Source organism: Carettochelys insculpta, chromosome 12 (genome assembly GCF_033958435.1).
Source record: "Carettochelys insculpta isolate YL-2023 chromosome 12, ASM3395843v1, whole genome shotgun sequence".
NCBI lineage: Eukaryota > Metazoa > Chordata > Testudines > Carettochelyidae > Carettochelys > Carettochelys insculpta.
Genome location: NC_134148.1, coordinates 14,375,302 through 14,399,408, shown reverse-complemented (window position 1 = coordinate 14,399,408; position 24,107 = coordinate 14,375,302). Strand labels below are relative to the sequence as shown.

The 24,107-nt window shown below is 41.5% G+C and overlaps 1 protein-coding gene across 1 annotated transcript in view; it reads left to right on the top strand.

The window, feature by feature from the left end:
- The first annotated feature begins 7,399 nt into the window (after window positions 1–7,399).
- FAN1 (FANCD2 and FANCI associated nuclease 1) overlaps window positions 7,400–24,107 on the top strand; it is a 31,843-nt gene continuing 15,135 nt past the window's right edge. Inside the window, exons 1-5 of the mRNA XM_075006396.1 lie at window positions 7,400–8,735; window positions 19,591–19,731; window positions 20,221–20,416; window positions 22,907–23,140; window positions 23,735–23,866. Coding sequence (XP_074862497.1) covers window positions 7,400–8,735; window positions 19,591–19,731; window positions 20,221–20,416; window positions 22,907–23,140; window positions 23,735–23,866 — 2,039 coding nt within the window. The remainder of the gene's footprint in view (window positions 8,736–19,590; window positions 19,732–20,220; window positions 20,417–22,906; window positions 23,141–23,734; window positions 23,867–24,107) is intronic.

Genomic DNA, 24,107 nt, shown 5'->3' with positions numbered 1-24,107 from the left:
CAACAAACTCTATGGGATCATGGGAAACTTAGCCAAATACCCATGAAAAGTGGTCATCCAGCTAATTGAAATCATACTGGATTGCGGAAGTTGCTAGATAAGTGTGTTCGAAATTGGACAGGTTCAACCTGTACTGGAAATCAGTCTGGTTAAACTGGTGTAAACCCCTAATGTAAACATACTTAAAACTGGTTTAGCCCTTATGTGATTTAGCTTGTAAAACTGATAAGCCAGGGTTAAACCAGTTTGAGTTCAGTAGCATTGATTTCTTCATGCAACTTTCTATTTACCACGTACAAGCCCTGAAGCAGGTTAAATGTTAGGCAGTGATAATCCTGAATGTTCATTTTCCCACTGCATAATATTGTACTTATCCGTTAAGACTTCCTAAGGAACTTCTGAATGATCATAAATACATTTCATCACATTGAGACACAGTATCGTTAAACTTATTTAACTCATCACAATAAACCATTTTAAGTAATTGGAAGTTAAAAAAAAAAGTAATTGGTTGTTGAGAGCTAAATATTTTTTTCAGTGACTTCAAATAAATAATATCTGCAAAGAGATGTTTGGAAAATTTGTCACAGTCCAAGTCATAAAAGTTAGTATTGTAGAAATTCAATCTCAGGTAAAGCGAAAACAGAACAATTATTAACAGGTAAAAGGACTTATATCTGCATTGTAAAAACATTAAAAGAACATGTTATATAACCAAGATTGAGTGACAGTATGGTAGTTCTGGCTAATGGAATCTGAAAAGGGGTTTAATTTATTCATTGTGTCGAGACCTATGTTGATGTGCATTTTTAAAAAGTCATTACAGCAAGGTATCATTTGTGCTTGCATGTTTGACCCTGGATCACCCCCCGCTTCAATATTGGTACCTGATCAGTTTTATTTCTTGCATTATTAGATATTAGACTTGTAAATGAAAAATGCTCTAAAATGAAAGGTAAAAAATTAAAATTGTAGCTAACATTCACATTCCCTTTCAAAACTTACTTCATTTGGATAGATACACAATAAATTAAAAACTCTAGCAAAGTATAGTTATCTTTCAGCAGCTTCAGGAATCAGTTCTGTATCTGAACATAAATCTTTGTCTTCTTACAATAAGATATTTCTGCAGATTCTTCATGCCACAGTTATAAACTTTCCAGGCAATTGAAAGTGAAAAGGTTTTCCAGTGAACATATTTTCTTCTCCATGTTGTTGACTTGCTTTAGTTTAAACTGGTCAGTACTTCCAGGGCCACACAGTGCTCTTAAGCATCTCTTTAGAATGTGGGTGTCTGTGCTAGTTCACATGCAGTCTGACATAGTAAAACAGGAAAAAAACAAACTGCCTTTCTTGTTACAACATAGCCTTTTGTGAAGTCATAGTGCATGTGAAATCCCTTTGATTTAATGAAGGAACAGCTCTTCCAGTCCCTTTCAATGCATGCGGTTTCAGAGCCCAGGATTGTGAAATAGCTAAAGGAGCTTTCAAGCTTCTATTTATTGAGGATAAACATTTTTCTTGTTTCAAGGCCTTTCTCAATAGAGAGACTTTAAAACTGGGAGTTCTGGAGATCTCAGCTTCTCTTTGGTTGAATAATAAAGCATCCAATTTGGCATTTATCTCAGCCTCACCCTGGAGCTTCAAGAACACCTGTTCATCTTTTAGAATTTGGAACCTTTTTTCACTTACTTTTCATATAATGTAAACATTTTTAATCTTTTCTTAAAAGCAACAGCTTTTTTTTCTTTTCTATTACTTTTCATCTTTTACCATTAATACAACCCACACCTATTGTATATTCAAATAGTTTGTCCTCTCAGCTTGGCCTTCATATTATGATTCTGGTTTAATGTTGAGTATCTTTACTGGAATGGGACTGGTTTGATAACATGGAAAGGGAGGAGGCGCGAGCATGTGACTGAGAATGGCCACTGGAGGCAGCTGCACCACCAAGAGCATAGCCAGCAGATCTGGGCCTCCACCATCTTGCCAGCTGTCAGACTTGGGTAAGCAGCTTTCCTACCCAAACCCCTTTACATGGTCTCCACCTGGGGTGGGAAGAAAAAGAAGGCCCCTGATGGTCAGGAGTGAGAGAGAAGGCCTGTTGGATGGAATCCCCTGCCCTGCGTCCTACACTTGTCAGGAAGGACTCAGGTGACAGGGTAAGTCTTCTAGCATACTATAATTTTGTCACAAGAGATAAATAAGATTTTCTGAAATTCAAAATATGTAACAAAGAATTATACCGCTTAAGATCAAACATTTTGTAACCTTTAGAGATAATACATTTTTAATTTATAAAAATGAGTGTTTTACAAACTGATTTACACCCTGATCCTGCAATGACTGCATGGTTAAAGACTCAATAGAGGGAAAGACAAATTAGTACGCTGACTGCAAGTGGAATCAAATGGGCTGACGCACACTCACTCTGCATAGGTGGGAAGAGTATTATTGCTTATTTAAAGATAAGTACTGCCTACCGGTAATTGTTGGCAGCTCACATCAATAAAAATGTCATGCAAAATTTAAAACACGTGATATATTTCCCCCGCAATTAATGATAAGCCCTTTGCCAATGGCGACGTATAAAATAAATGAATCCAACACCTCCGGGGGATGTAAGGTAGGGCTGGACAAGAGACGAGTGTGACACAGGGGGCTTTCGAGGGAGCAGAAGGGTGCTGAGTCAGACCACGAGGATTTGCTCTCCAAGCACTTTGCAAGCACTGCCGTGTTTTACAGCCGGGCCAGGAGCGCCGCGGGGCCACGCGCGTTAGACGGTGGGGGCTCACTGGGCCACCGCCCAGCAGAGGGATGAGCTGTGGAACAGGCGGCTGTGCCCCATCGCTTCAGCAGCCCGCGGCTGAGACAAGGCCCCAGCACGAGCGGCCAAAGCTCACCTGCAGCTCTGCACGCGCAGCGCTGGGTCAGACGGCGGCACGTCAGACGCGGCTGGGCGGTGTCCAGCGGCCAACGCGTTCCCCCGGCCAGCAGAGTCGCTCTGCGCAAGCACCCGCAGCCAGAGCGGCTGGGCGAATCGGTCACTCGGGGCTCTGCTCGTCGCGCCTGCGGCGGCGGGATGCAGAGCGGAGGGATGGCGCGTGCCGGCCCCTGAGCGGAGGTGAGCGAAGGCTCGTGAGGCCGTAACATGGCGGCTGCCGGTCGGGTCCTGCCAGCGGAGTGCTTGTGCCCTCCCCCGGCTCGGTCACACAGGGTCTGTGGCCCTCCAGCGCCGCGCCCAGAGCCCCCGCAATTACGTGTCAATGACGTCTCTGCACGCGGGACCCCTGTCAGTCGCGGTTCCTGCGGGCGGGGCTTTCGCAGAGGCTGAGGCCCCTCGTTGCCAGGTGTCAGCTCGGTTCTGCGCGGCTCCGCCCGCGGCCTTGGCCCTGACCCCAGCCCCGCCCGGGCCAGGCTACTAGACAGCTGGTGTGAAACAGGAGATTGCGGGGGTGGGTCACTAGGTGCCCATATAAGACCCCGAGATCTGGGGGGCCCGGGCTTGGAGTGGGGGTGGAGCTGACAGGAGGGAGCAGAGACAGGCACGCCATGTGCTGGGACCTGAGGGGCACTGCCGCCAAGCCGGTCTAGTGGGGCCTGCGGGTCCAGCCCCTTCGGCCTTCTCCCCATGTGAGTTAGCAGTGCCTCAGGTGTAGTGTAAGAGCCGCTCATCCTCCCCTGTGAGCCGTGCGCCTCTGTTGTGCATCTTGTGGTATCGGCAAGGACAGGGGACTGGGCTGGTCAGTGGCCTGGGGCAGCCTTAGCATCTAGTTTAACTTGGTTTTTTTTTTTTAAAGGTATGTTTTTACAATGTAATATGCTACCCTCACTGGATAATTGTATTAAACACTGAGTAAGAACCCCCAGAAAATGCAGATGCCTTGTGCAGGCACTGGGAAGGGCTAGCATGCAGGACCGTGGAGCCTTTTGATGGTGCTCATTCCTGTCTGTATTTGCTATGTTGTCAGACCAGCAGTGTGTATATAGATAACTAGGGCTTACATGTTGAGTATTAGCAGACAGGGAGATGTGCTAGTCGATATACTATTTAAACAAAAAAAGCAGTCAAGTAGCACTCTAAAGACTAACAAAATAATGTTGAGTATGTTTAGGAAACCTTAGTTGAGCCTTACTATGCTCTGCTGATCCCTTCACAGTTTCCTTCATGAGCAAAAGACAGAGCAGGGGGAGCCAGGAGAAGTGGGTTAAACACTTCATGCTAACAAAACAAAAAAGCAGTCAAGTGGCACTTGAAAGACTAGCGAAATAATTTATTAGGTGAGCTTTCGTGGGACAGATGCACTTCTGTCTGAGGTGGGTCTGTCCCACGAAAGCTCACCTAATAAATTATTTCGTTAGTCTTTAAAGTGCTACTTGACTGCTTTTTTGTTTTGATAGTATATAGACTAGCACGGCTCCCTCTCTGTTACTTCACACTAACTATATGTGTGAGTAGACATGTTATCTAAATGGATGTTGAAATGAAATGCCTGATATTATCTTTGTATAAACAAGCCAGCGTACAGTCTAACGGCTCAAGTATATAGCATTGCTTCCACAATTAATAAGCATGCCCCTACAAGGTTTGACTGTAAATAAAGTAAAACCAACTTCATTGATATTTGTTGCACATGCTCAGATACACACAAGATCCTGATTCTGCAAACGTACAGTAGACACTGGAGTTATACAAAAGTTGCATTCCTGGCTACCCTGGGCTTGCAGGAGCCAGGAAGCTGACCCACACACATCGTTGATCAGCTGCCTAGCTCCTGCAGTTGGGGGAGCTAGGAGTCAGGCTGCCTCCTGATTTGTAGGTCCCCACAACTCCCAGGGACTGGGAGACTAACCAGCACTGCTGGTCAGTTTCCTGTCTCCTGAGAACTGGGAGTAGCCACAGCCTGGCTCTGGGCTGCCCGCTGCTAGCAGGAGAGGGGAAACTGATCAGTGCTGCTGTGCTGGTTAGATTCCCCACTCCTGTCAGTGGCAGCAGCTAAGAGTTAGGGGTGGCAAGAGTCAGGCTGCTGCTCCTGTCAGGGACTACAGCCTAACTCTTGGCTGCCACCCCTGACAGGAACCAGGAAAATGACCAGTGCAGAAGCTGGTCAATTTCCCTGCTCCTTTGAGTGGCAGGGAGCTGGTGCTTGGAAGCAGGGAGCTAGGTGTCAGCTCCTCGCCACTCACAGTTGCATTAACCCGAGATATGCACAAATCGAGAGCATGTATCTCAGGGATTTACTGTACAGTGGAATCAGTAGAACTGCATATGGTAGTAAAGTTAAGTGTGTTCACCAAAGTCCTTTCAGGATTGGTGCCTGAAGCGTGAATAGGCTTTAAAAGTTCTTAACCTATAGTGCTGTTAACAGATAAAAAATTTTGGTTGCTTACAACATAGAATTTTTTTAAAACATTGGTATTGGCCCTTCAGCTGCTTTATACCTCATTTTCCTCATTTGTTGATCAGAGATTACACCTACTGTAGGCATTTTGGAATGCTTTATTAATGCTAAAGTTATACTTAGTATGTCAGTCATAACTGTATATGAATTAGGGGTGCCTTACAGGTGAAGGAACGGAAATGTTCCAATTTAAATGTTCCTCATAAGAATATAGAGCAAAGCTGGCTCTCTGTGAGAAGCTTTGTGGGGAGCTAACTTCTCTATGTCAGCCTTGTTTTTCACTCCTATGGTGTTCCTTTCTCCTCAGTTGTGTAAGGGTTCCTCAAATACATTGATGCAACTTAGTGACTAACAATTCCCGCTACAATGGAAAAGTTTACTATAGTTGCTTTTGGAAGCTGGGTTGACAGGGTGCACTCCAGGAGCAGACTATAGCTCCTGCTGGAGTTTTTTGGGTGAAGCTATACTTAACCTGTGGCAGTTGTTTTTAGAAAAGCACTAATCTGCAAAATATATACGTACATTAAGGCTAAGCTCCTCAGAACTGCTGAACATCTGTAGCTGAAGTTAGTGAGCGTTTGAGATGTTCCTCAGGTGCTTATTGCCTCATGATTCGTACCTCCATGCACCATGAGGCTCCTGATGTGTCTGGGCCAGAGTTCAGACACTCGTTCAAAGCAGACCTTGAAATGCTAATTGGGGAAGAATTCTGTGTAACTGCTTGACTGCTCCTGAGTACTGTAAAAACGTTTAAATACAACTGTGTAGCTCAACAGCATATGTTATGTCCTCTGGCATAAAAAAAAACATAATAAAAGCTGATGAATCAGCTAGATAGGACAGAAGGGGATGAAGGGAAAAGGTAAATAGTTCCTGCAGGTGTCTATTAAGTTAAGTGGGCTACTACAAATATCAAAGGTGGGGAAACTGTCCCTGTGATGCTTAAGGTAATTGACATCTTTGTTGAGTCCGAGGTGAAAAGAATCAAACTTGAGAATGAACGCCAATTCAGCTGTCTCCCTTTGTAATCTGGTGTTAAAATCTCTTTGTTTTAGAACACTGACTTTTAAGTTGTGGGTTTTATGACCTGCTAGATTGAAATAACTACTGACAGGCTTATGTGTATTCAGATTCCTTTTGTCTGATTTGTGTCCTTTCATTCTTTGGCGAAGTGATTGTCCAGTATGGAGAATATACATAGCAGAGGGGCATTGCTGGTACATGATGGCATATGTCACGTTGGTAGGAATGCAGGAATATGAGCACCGATCAAGTAAGTGATGTGGCTAGGTCCAGTTATGGTGTCTCTAGTATAAATATGTGGACAGAGATGGCAGTGGGCTTTGTTGCAAGGAAAAGTTCCAGGATTAGTATTTCTATCTTGTGGCATGTGTTTGCTGGTGAGCATTTTCCTGAGGTTAGTTGATTGTCTGTAGGAAAGAACAGGTCTGTCAGCCAGGGCCTATGGTTGTACAGCAGCATCATGTTCCAGTTTAGGTTGTAGATTGTTGATAATGCATTGGAGGGGTTTGATTTGGGGGATATGGGTGATGACAGGTGTTGTTTTGTTATTAACCGGAGGCATATCTAGCTGATTTGTCAGTTGTTTAGTTTTTTTCTGTCTTTTTGTTAAATTCTCATTGTCTCGGCTATAATTTATCAGGATTTTTCAGATCTGAAGAAGTGCATCTGTCCCACAAAATCTCATCACCTAATAAATTATATTGCTAGTCTTTAAAGTGCTACGAGACTGCTTTTTAGTTTTGTCAAGAGTAAATTGTTCCAGACATACAGTCTTTTTCTTATCTACATTATTCACATCGGTGATATATGGCAGTTAATAGATCTTCTGTTCAGTAGACTCAGAATTGTTCATAAGTTTCATATGTTTCCTTGCAGGCAGGGCAGAGGACACAAGCAAATAACATGAAGCCAAGAAAATTCCTATTTTTAATTATTTCAGAATAAGAAAATATCACTCAAATGCTATATATATGTCTTTTAATCCTATAATGTCAGAAGCAACGTCTCCAGAAAATAAAAGGCCCCGGAGAAGCTTGTCCCTAAGTAAAAACAAGAAAAGAAATGAAAACAAGAAAAAGAGTGAAGCAGAAGTTAAAGGAGCACCACCTATATCTTCAGCTTCTTCGACTATCCTATCCTTTTTTAACAACACTCCCCCTGCTAAAGTCACTTGCCCTTTGTGTGGGCAAATGGTGCCAAGGTATGAGATCAACAAGCACATAGATGTTGTGTGTCAGAAGAATCATGGGGGTGGTGAAAGGATTCCAGTTGATTCAGGACTTGACTGTTTTATGAACGAGGGTCCATCAGGTATAGATCTGAACACTAGTTGCACCTCACGCTTTCCAAAGAAAGCTTCAGCTCCAGAGAAAAGTGAGAGAATCTTCAAAAGCAACTTGTTGAAAATGAGAGCAGATGCAGGGCAACAGACTAGTCCTTACTTCAAAAAAAATAATGCTCCAATGTGTGAGGTTCAAAATGAGCCCAGGGTGCAAACGGTTAAAAGTATATCTTTGGGAAGTTTGTCATCTAAATTATCCAGAAGGCGTCGTTTTCAGCGGACACAACTGATGGAACAAAATGAGAGGAATTCTTCATCTCAAGCTGTTCACAGTGTGTGTGACAATGCTGCAGAATGGGATGATGGAGAGGCTTGTGCTGGGGATGGCTCTCAGAAGGAGAATCATTTTGTCCTGGTAGACGCTCTAACAAAAGAACTTGAAAGTCAGGGAGAAGCACAAGAAAGTGATAAAGAGACTGTTGTGGGATCTGCTGATGGTTTAATATCGTCAGGTAGAGTTGTTGCCAGGGAATTAGAGTCTGCTGCAGGGAACATTGAGAAACACAGTTGTTCTGAGGGCATGGTGCCTAATCTTGGTGAACATACAACACATCCAACAAATTATAAAGTAGAGAGATCAAATGATTCAGAAGCTAAAACGCCATTCTCTGCTGAGGATATTTCTTCTCGAAGGACAGAAGCAGCAGAGGAGAGCTGTACAGAAAACTGCTTAGTGAAGGGTTATACAGGAATACTTCCTGTGGAAGTTAATGAAGACTTACAGAATGAGATGATGTATCATGCTTTCACAGAGTCAACGCAAGAGGTGGATTTTCAGAATCCTGCCAGTGACATTTTAAACAGAACAAGTGGTGCACTTTGTTCTGCGTCTGACTCTTTGAGTCACCCATACTACCTGCAGAATTTCCTGACAGTCCTGCAAGCAGTCCTGGAGAATCAGGATGATCGGAGACTCTTTGATGAGCAAGACTCCATGACTATCACAAAGTTCTACCAATTGTCAGGTACTTTAGTCAATTTATTGGTGTGTTGAGTGTCCCTCTCACCCTACCCTACCATACAAGCAAAAAAGAGAAACAGTAACAGAAGTGTTTAAACCTTGCTTAATAATCCTTGTATCGAAAAGGAAGGGTGGGTGAGGTAAAAGGTCTTACTGGATCACCTTCTGTGCCATTTCTTTATGGCTGAAACTAGGGATATTGAAGATTTAACTCAAAAAGCAGTCGAGTAGCACTTTGAAGACTAGCAAAATAGTTTATTAGGTGAGCTTTCGTGGGACAGACCCACTTCTTCAGACCGTAGCCAGACCAGAACAGACTCAATATTTAAGACACAGAGAACCAAAAACAGTAAGCCAGGAGGACAAATCGGAAAAAGATAATCAAGGTGAGCAAATCAGAGAGTGGAGGGGTGTGTTGGGGGCAGGGGGAAGGTCAAGAATTAGACTGAGCCAAGTATGCAATCTAATTCTTGACCTTCCCCCCCCCCCCACCACACCCCTCCACTCTCTGATTTGCTCACCTTGATTATCTTTTTCCGATTTGTCCTCCTGGCTTACTGTTTTTGGTTCTCTGTGTCTTAAATATTGAGTCTGTTCTGGTCTGGCTACGGTCTGAAGAAGTGGGTCTGTCCCACGAAAGCTCACCTAATAAACTATTTTGCTAGTCTTTAAAGTGCTACTTGACTGCTTTTTGTTTTGATAGTGTATAGACTAGCACGGCTTCCTCTCTGTTACTAAAGATTAACTGGTTAACTTCATCCTAAACAGATGAGGCAAGCCAGTTATGGTTAACCAGTATGAGATAGAGTAGCCCCTTGCCCACTGTGGGCTGGGGGTTGCTCTAGTCCTGCAGGACCACCACAGGCAGGGACACTTCAGCCGTGGCAGAGTAGCTCTGTCTGCAATGGCCACAAGGGGAGGAGTGTCTGGAGAGGCTGCTCCAAGCCAGGTCAGTCTTTACAAAAAGAAACCTGTACAACATTTTCAAAAGATAAGCCTGGAAACTTAAAATTAAAATCTTTGTTAGAAACATGGTTCAACAGAGATGCAAATTTTATGGTTCACTATAACAGTTAATATCCTACTAACCCTACTTTGTCCTATGACTGGAGAGATGTTAGTTACCCACTTCATTTTATGTGGTTTCTTGCAACTTCTATTAACTTCTTGGCTGGGTCTACACTGGAGAGTTTTGTCGACAGAAGGGGCCACATAACTCAGGGAGCGTCTACACCCTTAAAGTGTTCTGTCGACAAAGGCTCAACAGAACTCTGCATTTTCCTCAACAGTGTTATCCCTCAAAAAGCTGAGGCGTAACAATCTCTGGACAGAGCACTGTCAACAAAATGCAGTGTAGACACTTCTGTCAACAGAGAGGACTTCCGGTTGCCGGGCATTCCTCTTTGTAGAGCTGCCATTCTGCTTTCTGGCACCAGAGGGCAGTGCAGTCTGTCAGGTCTCTGTCGACAGAGCAAGTTGTGTGTAGATGCAGTCTGTTGACAGGAGTTCTATTGAGATTTCCCTGTCGACAGTAATTTCTGTCGACAGATGCTTCTAGTGTAGACATGTTTAACCACCTTTTATTTAATTGTGGCAGTTTGTTTACCTTTTGGAGATACAAGGAAGAACTCTCTAAAGTTGAAAAGCTTGTCTCTTCTACCAACAGAAGTAGTCCAATGAAAGATACTACCTCATTTACCTTGTGTTTCATATTCTAGGACTAACATGGCTGTAGCAACACTAGAAACAAGTTACTTGGCAAGTAATTTTCATTTTCACTCAGTGACATTTGTATGGAATGTAAAAAATTAAAAATATATCTTGGCAGAATTCTGTAGCATAAAACTACAGAAACTATTTTAAACTGAAAAAGCAATTTGACGTCTGTAACATATGCAAAAGTTTTGGTAGGAACTAATAAGATTATGTTATGATATTTTTAAACCTTGGAAAATATTTTGAATTCTGGAGTGTGAAACGCTCCATATTTTGGATGTTTGGATATGACCCATATTGCAGCATGGTCTCCCCTTTGATCAGCATATGGAGTTTGAGAGTATCACAAATACAGGCTAAAAAGAGAACATTGCCCAGATTGAGGCTATCAAGCTTCAGTCCTTCATTCTTAAATTAAACTGTATGTGTAGAACAATCTTTAGTCTATCAAAACAAAAAGCAGTCAAGTAGCACTATAAAGACTAGCAAAATGGTTTATTAGGTGAGCTTTCGTGGGACAGACCCACTTCTTCAGACCAGAGCCAGACCAGAACAGACTCAATATTTAAGGCACAGAGAACCAAAAACAGTAAGCCAGGAGGACAAATCAGAAAAAGATAATCAAGGTGAGCAAATCAGAGAGTGGAGGGGTGGCAGGGAAGGCCAAGAATTAGAATCTATCTATCTAATTAGAATCTATCTAATTCTTGGCCTTCCCTGCCACCCCTCCACTCTCTGATTTGCTCACCTTGATTATCTTTTTCTGATTTGTCCTCCTGGCTTACTGTTTTTGGTTCTCTGTGCCTTAAATATTGAGTCTGTTCTGGTCTGGCTCTGGTCTGAAGAAGTGGGTCTGTCTCACGAAAGCTCACCTAATAAACTATTTTGCTAGTCTTTAAAGTGCTACTTGACTGCTTTTTGTTTTGACAGTGTATAGACTAGCATGGCTTCCTCTTTATCTTTAGTCTGAGTGACTGGGCAGTTGAAGTCTTATGGGATGCTCCAGTTTGAGTACACCTGCAGTGGTCATAATCTGTCTCGGTGCCCTTTCGTTGTTAGTTGCACCTATGTTTAGGTCTAGTCAGTCTAACAGAATTAAGGCATTTTGCAGCAAGAGCAATCTACAAGAAATCTTTATGTATATAAACTACAGTAAATGCTTTCATATCTCGCAGTCCTGGGACCAGGAGGTTGTGGGATATTCAAATACTCTGGATAATACAGAGGTATACCTAGCAATGCATAACACTAAAGAAAAAGAAGCTTAGATATTAAGAAACAAAGAAAAATGTATGCCGCTCACTTTATTTACCAACAACAGTAATATTGTACACTATCGGAGAGAGCGCCGTGTTAGTCTGTACCTTTTGAGAACAACAAGAAGTCCTGTGGCACCTTATAGACTAACTGATATTTTGGAGTGTAAGCTTTCATGGGCAAAGACTTCATCTGATGAAGCGGGTCTTTGCCCACAAAAGCTTATGCTCCAAAATATAGTACACTGTAAACTTACACTGTGTGCTGTATTTATTTGTATTTGTACTATACTGTACTTATGGAAAACATAACTAAAATTTACTTATGGTTAAAATGCCAGTTATTTGAGAGCTCCGGATGATAGAATGCCAGACATGAAAGAGTTTACTATACTAGCTTTCAGACCGTGGAGGAAGAAATAATAGCAGCTCTTGACTTTCTTGCAGGTAGAGGTAACCAGCATTCTGGTTCCTGTTCAGATGAGAATAACAGCTAACAGTAACAAAGGTGTAAACAATGGCGATATTGACATCGGTAGCACCCATTTCACTCCAGAAACTCCACACTAAGTTATGCTAGTTCCCATTGCTCTCTGTTTTGTTTTTTTTTTTTAACTGTAGCAGTTGTCTCATGAGAACACTGCTCAATGTGAAGCTGGCACTGGGTCATATTGACAAATAGCTATTGAGTGCACCAAATATCAAATTTCCAAAGCGCTTAAGCTTTGTTGTAATTTTAGGAGATCTGAATGTAACATTTGTACCCCTCATTTCTCACATTAGTTTTGTGTGCATAGAAGGCTTGTGCTCATGCAATGCTACTGTGTGTTGGAGCTGAGTGCACACAAGTGCCAGACCCTTAGTAACATACATACCTTTTAGAAAATCTGGACCTGAGAACATTGAAATAGCTGCACTAACTAATAAATTGTGTTAACTCAATTTGGATTTCCTAATGGACAGAATCCTTCATTATAATTCAGAAAGGGCATATGCCCTCCAGTGGAGCCTTTTTATATGCTTAGGTCTTTTTTGCAGTTCTATCTATAGTGAATTATTCACATTCATTTTCTTTTGTGCTAATTTAAAATCTCTTGGGTTTTTTTTTTTGTTTTGTTTCATTTTTCAAATTAAAATAGAAGGCTGCTTGAATCAATGCTGTGAATGGACTATTAGTTCTTTGTTCTTTTTAATATTTTTCTAAAAGTCCCACTGATCTTAAACTCATTTACATGATGAAAAGTAATGGAGAGGTAGCTGTGTTAGTCTGTGCTTCACCGTTACAAAGCTGCCGAAATGTAGCACTTTAAAGACTAACAAAATGATTTATTCGGTGATGAGCTTTTGTGGGACTGACATACTTCATGACATAATAGTAATAAAAAGAAATCTAAGAAGATCCCAGAATTTTTGGATGGGAACTCTTTGAAATATCTTTCATTAAACACAGCGAGAAGTCCTGTGGCACCTTATAGACTAACAGATAATTTGGAGCATAAGCTTTAGTAGACTGATGAAATGGGTCTTCGCCCATGAAAGCTTATGCTCCAAATTATCTGTTAGTTTGTAAGGTGCCACAGGACCTCTTGTTGTTTTTGAAGATACAGACTAACTTGGCTACCCCTCTAATACTTTTAATTAAATGTTTTATTACCATACATATCTTGTACTGAGGGCTATTAGGGCTTGGTTTTCACTTGACATCACCAGCTGTTTAATACCAAACTGGAGTAGGATTCCAGTGTATGAAAACATTGGTTTATGCTTGTTAGGATGAGTAATATTGTGGCTGCAGTTCATATACACATCTAAGTCCTAAGGTTTGTTTCTTACTTAAAGATTCATATCTATCTATGCTGCTATAAACAATGCAGGCACGTAATACTGTACAGTTCTTGCCACTTGAGGAAGAGGGCAACATTTTAATAATATTGTATGCAATTTTTAAAAATCAAAAATGCATGGAGAAAACATGTATAATGTTTCGTTTGAAGCAAACAAGAGATATGGCGATGCTTTAGGTCAGAGGTAGGGGACCTTCTTTGGGTGGGGAGCCACTGGCCCATAGAAAAATCAGTTGAAGGGGGCACACACAAGTGAGAAGTTCTCTTAAAACCTCACTGATCTGGTGCCCAACTGAAAAGGAGTTAAAAAACCCCTCACAGATATGCCCCCCAGGTGAGAGGCAGCAAAAAAAAGGTACTTCCTTTACACTGTAGCCCCATGGAGGTGAGGGCAGAAGAGGTGCTGAAGCTCAGGGTTTTCCCCATGGCCGATTAACTCTTCTGGGGGCCTGGGGCTAATATATTGTGTGCTCCCCCAGTGTTTCTAACGTGTGGTAAAAAAAAATGAAGGGCTCAGTGTGCAGAAGGTGCTGCTGGGAGCAGGCTGAGGGTAGAGGGTGTGAAGTCTGGGCAGGAGAGAGGAATGCAGGTGAGGTCTGGGTGTATGGGGCGTGCAGGAGAGTGTGGGGTCTGGGGGTGTGTAGGAGGGGGATTGGCGTGCCTACCTGGCTCAGCTCCTTGTGTGGTGGGGTGACACAGGTATCTTTTGTGCAGCTCTGTGGGTTGCCTAGAAGTGCTCCCCAGTATTCCCATTGGCTGCTATTCTCGGCCACTGTGAGCGACGGAGGGGGCAGTACCTACAAAGAATGCTTCCCTGCCCAATCATGTAGAGCTTGTGTGCCAGATCTGGCCTACTGGTTGCCTTGATCGGGCCTGTGAGACAAAGCAAGCTGCAGGCCATTGATTCCCCACTCCTACTTTAAACAATTTGCTGTTTTGAGATCTTTGTGCTGTCTCATTTAAATGCGTGCATGTGCTGTGACAGCTCAAACATATGGCAAATAAGTAAAATAGAAACACACACAGAAAATGGATTAATGTCCCTATCTGATGGTACAAGTTGTGTAAGTACAGAAACGGTGCAAATGAAATCACTTAGTGTAGAAACTCTGGAATGAATCCCCAGAATAGGTCATAGATACTCCATTTGGTCTCTTTATACAGAGAGAGCCTTCTTGTCTTGTGCAAAACAAAAAGCAGTCAAGTAGCACTTTAAAGACTAGCAGAATAATTTATTAGGTGAGCTTTCATGGGACAGACCCACTTGGCTGGAGGTAGAGGGTGTGAGGTCTGGGCAGGAGAGAGGAATGCAGGTGAGGTCTGGGCGTGTGGGGCTGTCCCACGAAAGCTCACCTAATAAATTATTGTGTTAGTCTTTAAATTGCTACTTGACTGCTTTTTGTTTTGATAGTGTTTAGACTAGCACAGCTCCCTCTCTGTTACTTGTCTTGTGCAGTGTGTAATCTAAACATTTTTCCCCAGTGGCTCAGGGAATGTGTCTTGCCACAAAGCAATGCTGATAAGTTACCTGTGGGGCCCCAGAATCATAGTAATATGTGATCTCCCTTTGTCTAAGATTGGGGTGAGGAACTTTTTTTTTGGTTTGGGTGCCGCTGACACACACACAAGTCAGTCAGGGACTACATGGAAGTGAGAAGCAAAGAAAAAAAGATCAAAGAAAAAAAACCCTACTGTATTGACCTGACCCTCAACTGGGAAGTAAGGGGTGGAGGGGAAAGAGACTCTCACGTTCTTTATGCTACTTGGGGAATTCAGGTTCCCTTCATTCCTGCCCTGTGTTAGTGGGAGAGTGATGAGGCTCAGGGCTTCCCTCAGAGCTGGTTTAAGTCTTCTTTGGGTGAGGATGAAAATGAATGGTTCAGTGTACAAACAGGGCTGCCAGGGAGGGAGTGGTGGATGGGGTGCAGGGTCTGGGCAGGAGGTAGGGTGTAGGAATGGGGGAGCTGGGAGGAAGGTAGAGTAGGGAAGTGGGGTGGGGAGTCTGGAAGGGAGAGAGAGTGTAGAAGCGAGGTGGGGCTCAGCGCCCACCTGGCTCCCCTCAGCAGAGTTGTGGGGTGCCCCCTTGGCTGGGATCCCCACTGCGGCAACCAGCAGCGTCCCAGTCACAGGGCTGTTGGAGCCCCACTGGCCCCGTGGGAGTGTGGGGCCGCAAACCAGAGACCCTGCAGCAGTACAGGGCTGGGAGCCAGAGTCCCAGCCAGCCCTGTGGCAGCACGGAGCTAGAGCCCCTGCTGGTCTTGTGGACGCCGCAGCAGAGCAGGGCCAGCACCTCCTGGGGCAGAGTGGGGTTGGAGCCCCTGTGGCAGTACAGGACTGGAGCTGATCCTATGCAGCAGCATGGGGCCGAAGCCAGAGCCCCCGCTGCTGGGAGGATGCCGAAGTCCCAGCCACAGGAGCCCCAGCGGAGTTGTGGTGGGGGTGGGAGGAGCGTACCTGCTCCTCTTTTCTTTCTTTCTTTTCTTTTTCCCCTTAAAAACAGAACTGTTTGTAACATTGTTAGCTTTGCTAAATATTGAACAGGTGAAAACCCTTGAGTTCCTCTTGAGTTCTAAAATAATAGCATGTAGCAGCACTTAATGTAACCATGCGACACCAAACTCTGTTGGTTAAAACATGTTCTATTTTATATGGATAATCTTGGCAAGGAATGTTTTCTATATTTTACATAACATTTTAAAAAAACAAATCCATATTTCTATTGGAAAAATTAAAATACCGTTTTGATAACACTCCTTGATGCACTGAAGGAGCTCCTCCTGGACTAACACATCTACAGCCAAATGACAAGTGCCTGTCCTGGACTAACATGTTGCTGCAGCTCTCACTGGTACTAATGCACAGTCGGAGACCTAAAAAAAAATATGATTGCTATTTATGCTTCATTAAAAATGCAGTAGAAAATAATTACCATGTAATCACTTTCCTCAGGCTTATTGAATCTTTTCTCAATCATATTTTCACTTAAATTGACAATAATAGTTTTAGCTGAATATGTGAAATCATTTTTCTTGAGTACAGGCATCTTATTGACAGTAGCAATAACAACAAAAAACCCTACCGCCCAAAGTGATGTGCTGCAGAATATGAAGCTTGAATAGAACTAAGTATTAGCACAGGACTTTTTATTCTGCTGTCTGCCTTTTAAATCCCATTGAGATAAAGCCAGCTTTTCACTACAGTTATTGAACTTCAGACTTAGTTTTGTCATTTCGCATTGTGGGCTGGGGAGAGAAGGGGTAAGAGTGGATAGGATATTGTGCAAGTCAGCATTCTCTCTCTGTCTGATTTGCAAAGAATCAAAGGCACTTCAAAGAAATTGTAATATCCCCAGGGAAGTGACAACTTGGGCCTTTGAATATAATTCTCCCAGTGGAATGATCCACTAATTTATTGACAGAGACATCAGACAAAAGAGAAGTCTGCAGGAGAGAAGTAGATTTATAGCCAAAAGTAAAGTTTAATAAGCATGTATAAGTTAGCTGCCATTTTCTTATTACAACAGTACTGATGGTATTTAATATGTCTTTTTGTTATTGATCAGTTATAGCTGAGCAGAAAAGACAGTGGTAATCAGATTAGAAGCTCATCAGGAGTCTGAGAACTAAATGCATTGAGAAGGAGGCCGACAGTAATCGCATTTTAAATCTACCAACCAACCAAACTTCAATTAATGAGGTATTTTAATGCCCAGATTAAATTATGGGCAATGTTCTGTTTAATATTTGAACTTCTTTCATCTTAGTGAGAAATAAGTTTTCTGTTCTGATGTTCCTATATAAGTACACTGCAGCACTGTTAGATACTGTCGACGCATATGAATAACTTTAAATATGAGTAGTTCTCATATGGGGACTGCTAGTATGTGAAGTTGCTTACCATGCTAGTAAGTGTTCGTAGCATCAAGTTATAGAATCATAGAATACTAGGACTGGAAGGGACCGTGAGAGGTCATTGAGTCCAGCTCCTTGCTCTCACAGCAGGACCAAGTAGTGTCTAGACCATCCCTGAGAGACATTTATCTAACCTGTTCTTAAATATCTCCAGAGGTGGAGATACCACAGCCTCCCTAGGCATTATTATTAAAATGTAAGATCTACGGACCAGGGACCTTGTCTTATATTTACAAAATACCTCGCTCATCTGAAGCGTACAAGTGAATAGTCATTGGTTTTATTTCCTTTTGTTTGTTTGGGTCTTTCACACATGAACAGAGGAGAGAACTTTCATTTAAATAGGGAAATTTTATTGCAAAACTAGAAACAATGTCACAAGGTAAGCAGATGCTTTATACCTGAAGCTACATCTTTGGTTTTCGACAAGTAGACTTCACACTGACAATAACTTTCAAGGCCACATTAACGTCAGCCTTATTTGGTTTAACTTTTATTCTTCAATATGTGTAGACAACAAGGAACTATTTGGCTGAATGTGATCTTTTTTTCCCCCCTATCTCTCAGTTAAATCAAAGATCCAAATGCAAAATTTAATACTGTAGAGATGTCAGATTTTTTTTGGACTCTTCTTGGAAGACTTTTATTCTGTTCATGAATAAATGGATTGAAATAAGATGTATTTTTACTGGTGACAGATCTGGCTCTAATATTTTCCATGTTGAAAGAAAAGCAAACATTTTTTGCTCAGATTGTCCATCTAAAAATTTGAGATGTGAGAATTGTTTCTCAGTAGGAATAAATTGTAAAGCTTACTTGAAGATACATTATGATTTTTTCAAGTGTGTATGGAACTTGCATATTAAACCAAAAAAAAAAGAGATATTATTTCTATAAAATCTGGTACAAAAACAGATTGAAGTCAATTGGGATGTTTTCATTCACTGCAGAAGATTTTGGCTAGAGCTACAACACAAAGCAGTAGCCTCATCTTGGCTAAAGTGATTAGAAGACTAGATCTGGCTTGGACAGCCGGAATGAGACACAATATTTGTATTCTGAAATTTCTATGAAAATGGCACATTCATACTCAAAAGACCTACTCTTTGTCCCTGGGTATATTTGGAGTCATCTCTGGTGGCTTTTTTTTTTTTTTGGGCAGTTGCACAGATAACTCAGGTTATCAGAGGGCAAAACATGGGTTTAAAACACTCTGTTCTTGTTAATTACCCCAGGATATGAGTAGGTGCAAGGTTTAGTTAATTTCCAGCATCAGTATAATTCTGGTTTACCCTTTTTGCAACACAATCAAAGGTAACTTCAACTGTGTAATCCTGTCGAAAACACTGGGATTTTGTGAGTCCAGCTAAGAACATGGGTTCATTGCTGTAATTTGCATAAATTTGGCCTCTACAATGATGATGTTGATACATGAGATGATGAGCAACAAATTTCACTTTCTGATTCCAGGTAGAATTTAGCTAAATTAGAAGTTAAAAACATCTTTTTACTGATTTTTACCAGATTAGCTTTGACCTAGAGTTATTGAGTTGCTAACATATGACCTTAAATAGCCTTTTTTCAGAGCAGAATTGCAATTTAGGTTGAGCCTAATAACTATGGACAGCTTAATCACTGTTTGTATTGGGCAAAAATAAGGATCAGATGAGCCCTTTCAAAGACCGATCAGATAGTGCTGTGTACTCCTTTTCTTCAACACAAGAGACTCTCATTCAGTCCAACATTGAAACAAGCAAAACTGATTGAAGTAGAGAGACACTGTAAGCACCTAAGCTATTTAAAATTGAACAGGGAGGTTGCCTTCCCCCCCTCCCCCCCCAAAGAAAATTGCCAAAATCGTTGAGAGGCTAGTGTTGAATATGCAGAATATATTTTTAACAACCTTTCTGTCAGCTTTGCAAGTCCATATATAAAGCTCTGTGCTTGGCATGTTACTTCAAAGGCTAAAATCTGATATTTTAGTGAATCAATTTGTGAAAATATCTTAAGATTGACTTTCTCCTTTTAATGGACCAGCTGTACCAGAGTAATTTTATGTGAGGTGTACATATATAATGCAACTTTTTATGCTTTAATTTTTTTCTCTTTCACTATTTTCATACCAATTACAGCTAGTGGACAAAAGTTATACGTAAGACTTTTTCAACGCAAGCTGAATTGGATCAAAATTAATAAAATAGAATATGCAGAGATCAGTGCAGATTTGTTGCCAGTAATTGGAGAATTGGTTGAAGCAGGCTTTCTGCAAACAGGTATGGGAAATGATTGCATGTTCGTAGAATTACCAGTTGTCTTGGGGTGGCCAATTAAGGGAACCGGATTGAGGAATATTTTAGTTGAGCAATTCAGGCAGGTTGGCAGCTTGCTCTATTAATTTAATAATAGGAGTTGGTAGTGCAAATCAACTGGAGAGAGAGAGTTGGGCAAGATTTTTTTGGATCGAGCAGGCTAGATTTCGGTGGTTAGCCCAAGAAAATAAATGTTAATTTATATTTTCGTGAACGGTCAGTTTAATTCAGATATCTGTAGACTTAGGTTTTGTTATGAAATTGCCATGAAATTTTCTTGATTGTTGCACTTCAATTACTAATTTTCATGATACATTTAAAAATATATTTGGACAGTTAGTTTAAATTACTAGTCCACAATAATTTCATGCATAGATATCCAGAAACAATACGTATTTTAAATTGTCATATGTAATAGTTTGAATGCACAATGATTTTTGTGTGTACCTGCAGAATCTGAATTAGAAGACCTTTCCGAGGGACTGGACTTGCTTTCTTCTCCTGAGCTAAAAACATTAGCAAAGACCTTTCACCTGAAAAACCCAAATGGTCAGAAACAACAGCTAGTGGAGGACTTTCTCAGACTGGCAAAACAACGTTCGATCTTCAGCAGGAATCAGGCTGGGATAGGGGCAGTGATTTTGAAAAGGTACTGCTCAGCTTTTTATGTAAGCTTAGTTAATTTTGCAAGTGACTATACATTATTCTTGAGAAAACCATAAGTTTACATGCATTTGGAAATAAAATATGCTTTGTGAATCGAAGTGTAGTCTGTCTCTCTCTGTTACGTTGTGTTGAGTAAGATTTCCCCTTGGACGCCTATTGGTGAGAAATTAGGCCAATTCTGGCATGGAACACTCTGTCAGTAGCTATATGTGAGGCTTCTGTTTCCGTGGGTGCCGATGCAGGCCTGGGCACACTCCTTATGTTGGGCTCTCTGGTCTTCTTCATAGAGACGATGCTTGATCTCAAAATGTTGGGCACCATTCTTGATGGTGGTCCTCCCAGGTTACTCGATCTTCTCCCTGCCTCTTCCAGGTGTCAGTGTTAATGTCACACTTTACCAAGATGTTCTTAAAGATGTCTCTGTAGTGCTTCTTCTGTCCAGTATGAGACCTCACCTGCTCCTCAGCTGAGCATGGAGAATCTGTTGGGGCAGATGTGTGTCTGGCATCCTGACTACATGACCAGGCCACCATAGCTACCTGTGCGCAATTGTTGCCTTAACACTGCAAGAATCAGCCTCTGAGGATGCTAATGGTGGTCTGTCTTGTCACATGATGCCCAATATTCTTCTCAGGTGCCTTTGATGGGATTTCTCCAGATATTTTATGTGACATCTATAGAGAATCCAAGCTTCAGCTCCATATAGCAACAATGGGATGCCTGCAGCATTGTAGTCATTGATCTTGATGTCACAGTCATCAAAGACTCGCCTCCATAAGCATCCATAAGCCACACTGGCACTGGAAGTTCGGTGGCGGATTTCATCATCAATGTCAGTGTTGCTGGACAGATAGCTTCCAAGATAAAAGAAGCTGTAGAAATTTCCAGCACTTGGTTCTCTGCCATGATGGTTGGTTCAGGTAACAGTATGGTGGGTGTTGACTGAAAGAGAACTTTGATCTTTTGTGTTTTGAGAGTCTGTCCCAACCTGTGGTAGGCTGCATCAAAAATGTGAGATGGAAGTGAAAAGAGAAAAATGTAGAGGCAATTTTCCAATGAAGAGTCTGTGTGTGATAAAGTTTTACGTGGAGACGCCATTGAATGTCAGCGACCACACAATGCTTGACTAAGCTCAGCTGGGAATCAGTGGCAAGGAGATCCAAGACAACTAGGAAGTCATGTCACAAAGCACAGGTTCCAGTGGTTCATCCTCCTGAAGCCGTTGGTTGTCTAGGTTGCAGCTCATTTGCCATTTCCGGAAGGGATCCGCCATTGCTTGACAGTGAGATGAGGAAGGACACTTCCTTTACCAGACAGAAGTCTTCAGCTGGCTACTTGCACAGTGTTCAGATGATGGACCAAGATCATGAACCAGGGTGCACTCACCACTGTGTCCAAACAGCTACGAAGAGGCAAACATACGAGTTGAGCATGGTTAGTGCACTAGTACAGCTTGATTGCCTGAAAGGAACATGCTTGGCTGTCTCACCATACAGGTGCTACTGCTCCATCACCATCCTAAGCACCCTATAGAAGGGTACTGGCTAATTGGAAAGCATTAAGGTTTTAGTTGTAATTTTAGCAATAGTGTTATAAGGTGGCTGGAACACAACCAGAGAAAAATCGTTAGAGCTTCAACCTTTTTCTTCTCTTTAGATCTGATCTTGGATGACTGTGTTTTTAGGTTTGGCCAAATCTCAGTCTCTTGAGTTTTGCATTTCCGAAGACAAAACCAAAACCGAAGTCTATAATAATATGGAGTATATCCACATATCCCCATGTTACTTAGGACATTATGTTAACTGAATTTGTGAAACATACAAGATTATATACTGTTCAAGGTCCTATGATAGAAGAATTATCCACTATAGTATGTAGGCAAAAATCACATTTTTGCAGGCATTGCATTTTAAATTTGAGGCTGAATTTTGAGGTTTTTGTCAACATCCGTAAAAACCTTTAGTAAGGGTTAAATATAAAATCTGAATGTGTTTGTTTATAATAATAATAATAATAATAATAATAATAATGCTTTGTACTTCTCTTAAATCTTCCATATGAAAATCTAAAACAAATTGTTAAACATAAATGAATTAAGTCTCACAAGTCCTCTGAGAAGTGAAAGGATGTATTTTCAAAAGTAGCCTCTGATTTTTCAGTGCGTTCAATTTTGAGTGTTTACTTGCCCAAAGTCACATAGTAAGTTGTAGTCAGAATGAGAGAATCTTCCTTTTTATAGAGCATATATATAACATCAGGTTAGTGTATTTCGCTGGCAGAAATGCTCTATTGTCTCTGAGGCTACCTTTGTTATGTTAAGCCCCAATATTTAGCTTTTTATTAGAGACCATGTAGTATACTACATGTATACTATGTAGTTTCTCAAGCTCCTTCCTGCTTGAGAAAATCAAGCTGCATAGTAATTGGTTTGGAAGTAAATTACGTCCGGATTAATGTTTTGCTTGGCTTCTAGGGCTAAGGACCTTTCTGGGAAGTCTGTCAGGGTATGTAAAGGCCCCCGAGCGGTATTCTCTCGAATTTTACTGCTGTTCTCACTGACTGATTCAATGGAGGATGAGGAAGCAGCTAGTGGTGGCCAAGGTCAGCTTTCTACTATGCTTATGGTAAACATGGGTCGTACAGTGTTTCCCAGTTACACAATAAATAGGAAAACAGCAATCTTCCAGGACAGAGAGGATCTCATCAGGTAGGAGGAACTTTGTCTATCTGAAAACTTGCTAATGTGGACAGCATGTGAAATGCAGCAATTGTTTATTTCTAGATAGATGCTATTGTTGCCTGTACCTCCTCAGCTTATCTGTGTCATTCTCATAAATTGTATGGCAAAGAGAAAACCAGAGGGATGCACACAATCGTATATTTATGGTTGGTTAACTATAGTCTACTAAGAACCCGCCCCAAATTTGTACAGCTTGGTCACCCTACATTCTGAACCAAAGTAGCTTACCTCGTTGCTTCATGGTCATATGCTGATGAAAGCTACTCATTAAATTGCCATTCCTGCTGTTAGAATGAATTCCGAGAGCAATGAGAAGATGATACAAATATTTTATACTAGAGAGAGGATTTTAAATTTAATGCATTCTGGTGTAAACACCATTCGCTTCAGATTACACCTTTATAGAATATGCTGCTTGGTGTTTTTCTTTTTAAACGCCTATGTAGATGATAGTGGGAGGGAAATCAGATAACACTGTATGAAGGGAATGAGTTATTTTTAACTGTCTTTTTATCTGGTATTTATTTTTGTATTTGTGGCTTGGATTTTTTGTTTTGTTAGGTACGCAACAGCTGCTCACTTGTCAAATGATGTAGCTATCACAATGGCTAATGGGAACTGGACAGAAGCTAAATGTCTCTATGTGTGTGCAAAAGAAACCTGGCATGAATTGAAAAATCATCCTTCTTTGAGGTACTGAAGCAGAAACACACATTAAAATTCATATGTGGCTATCAGATACATGATCTCATTTTTGGTGCAGCTCCTATTGAAGGAGGCTTGCATTCTTGTGTTCTAACCCAAGTCTGTTGAATTCAGCAGTTTCATTGTTCTTGAAAGCTTTGAACTTCCGTCTTTATTTTTTTTAGCTTTTAAATGGCTTAAATTGGAGTTTCTTTTTACATAAAATGCGAATAGGTAGACAAAGATAAAT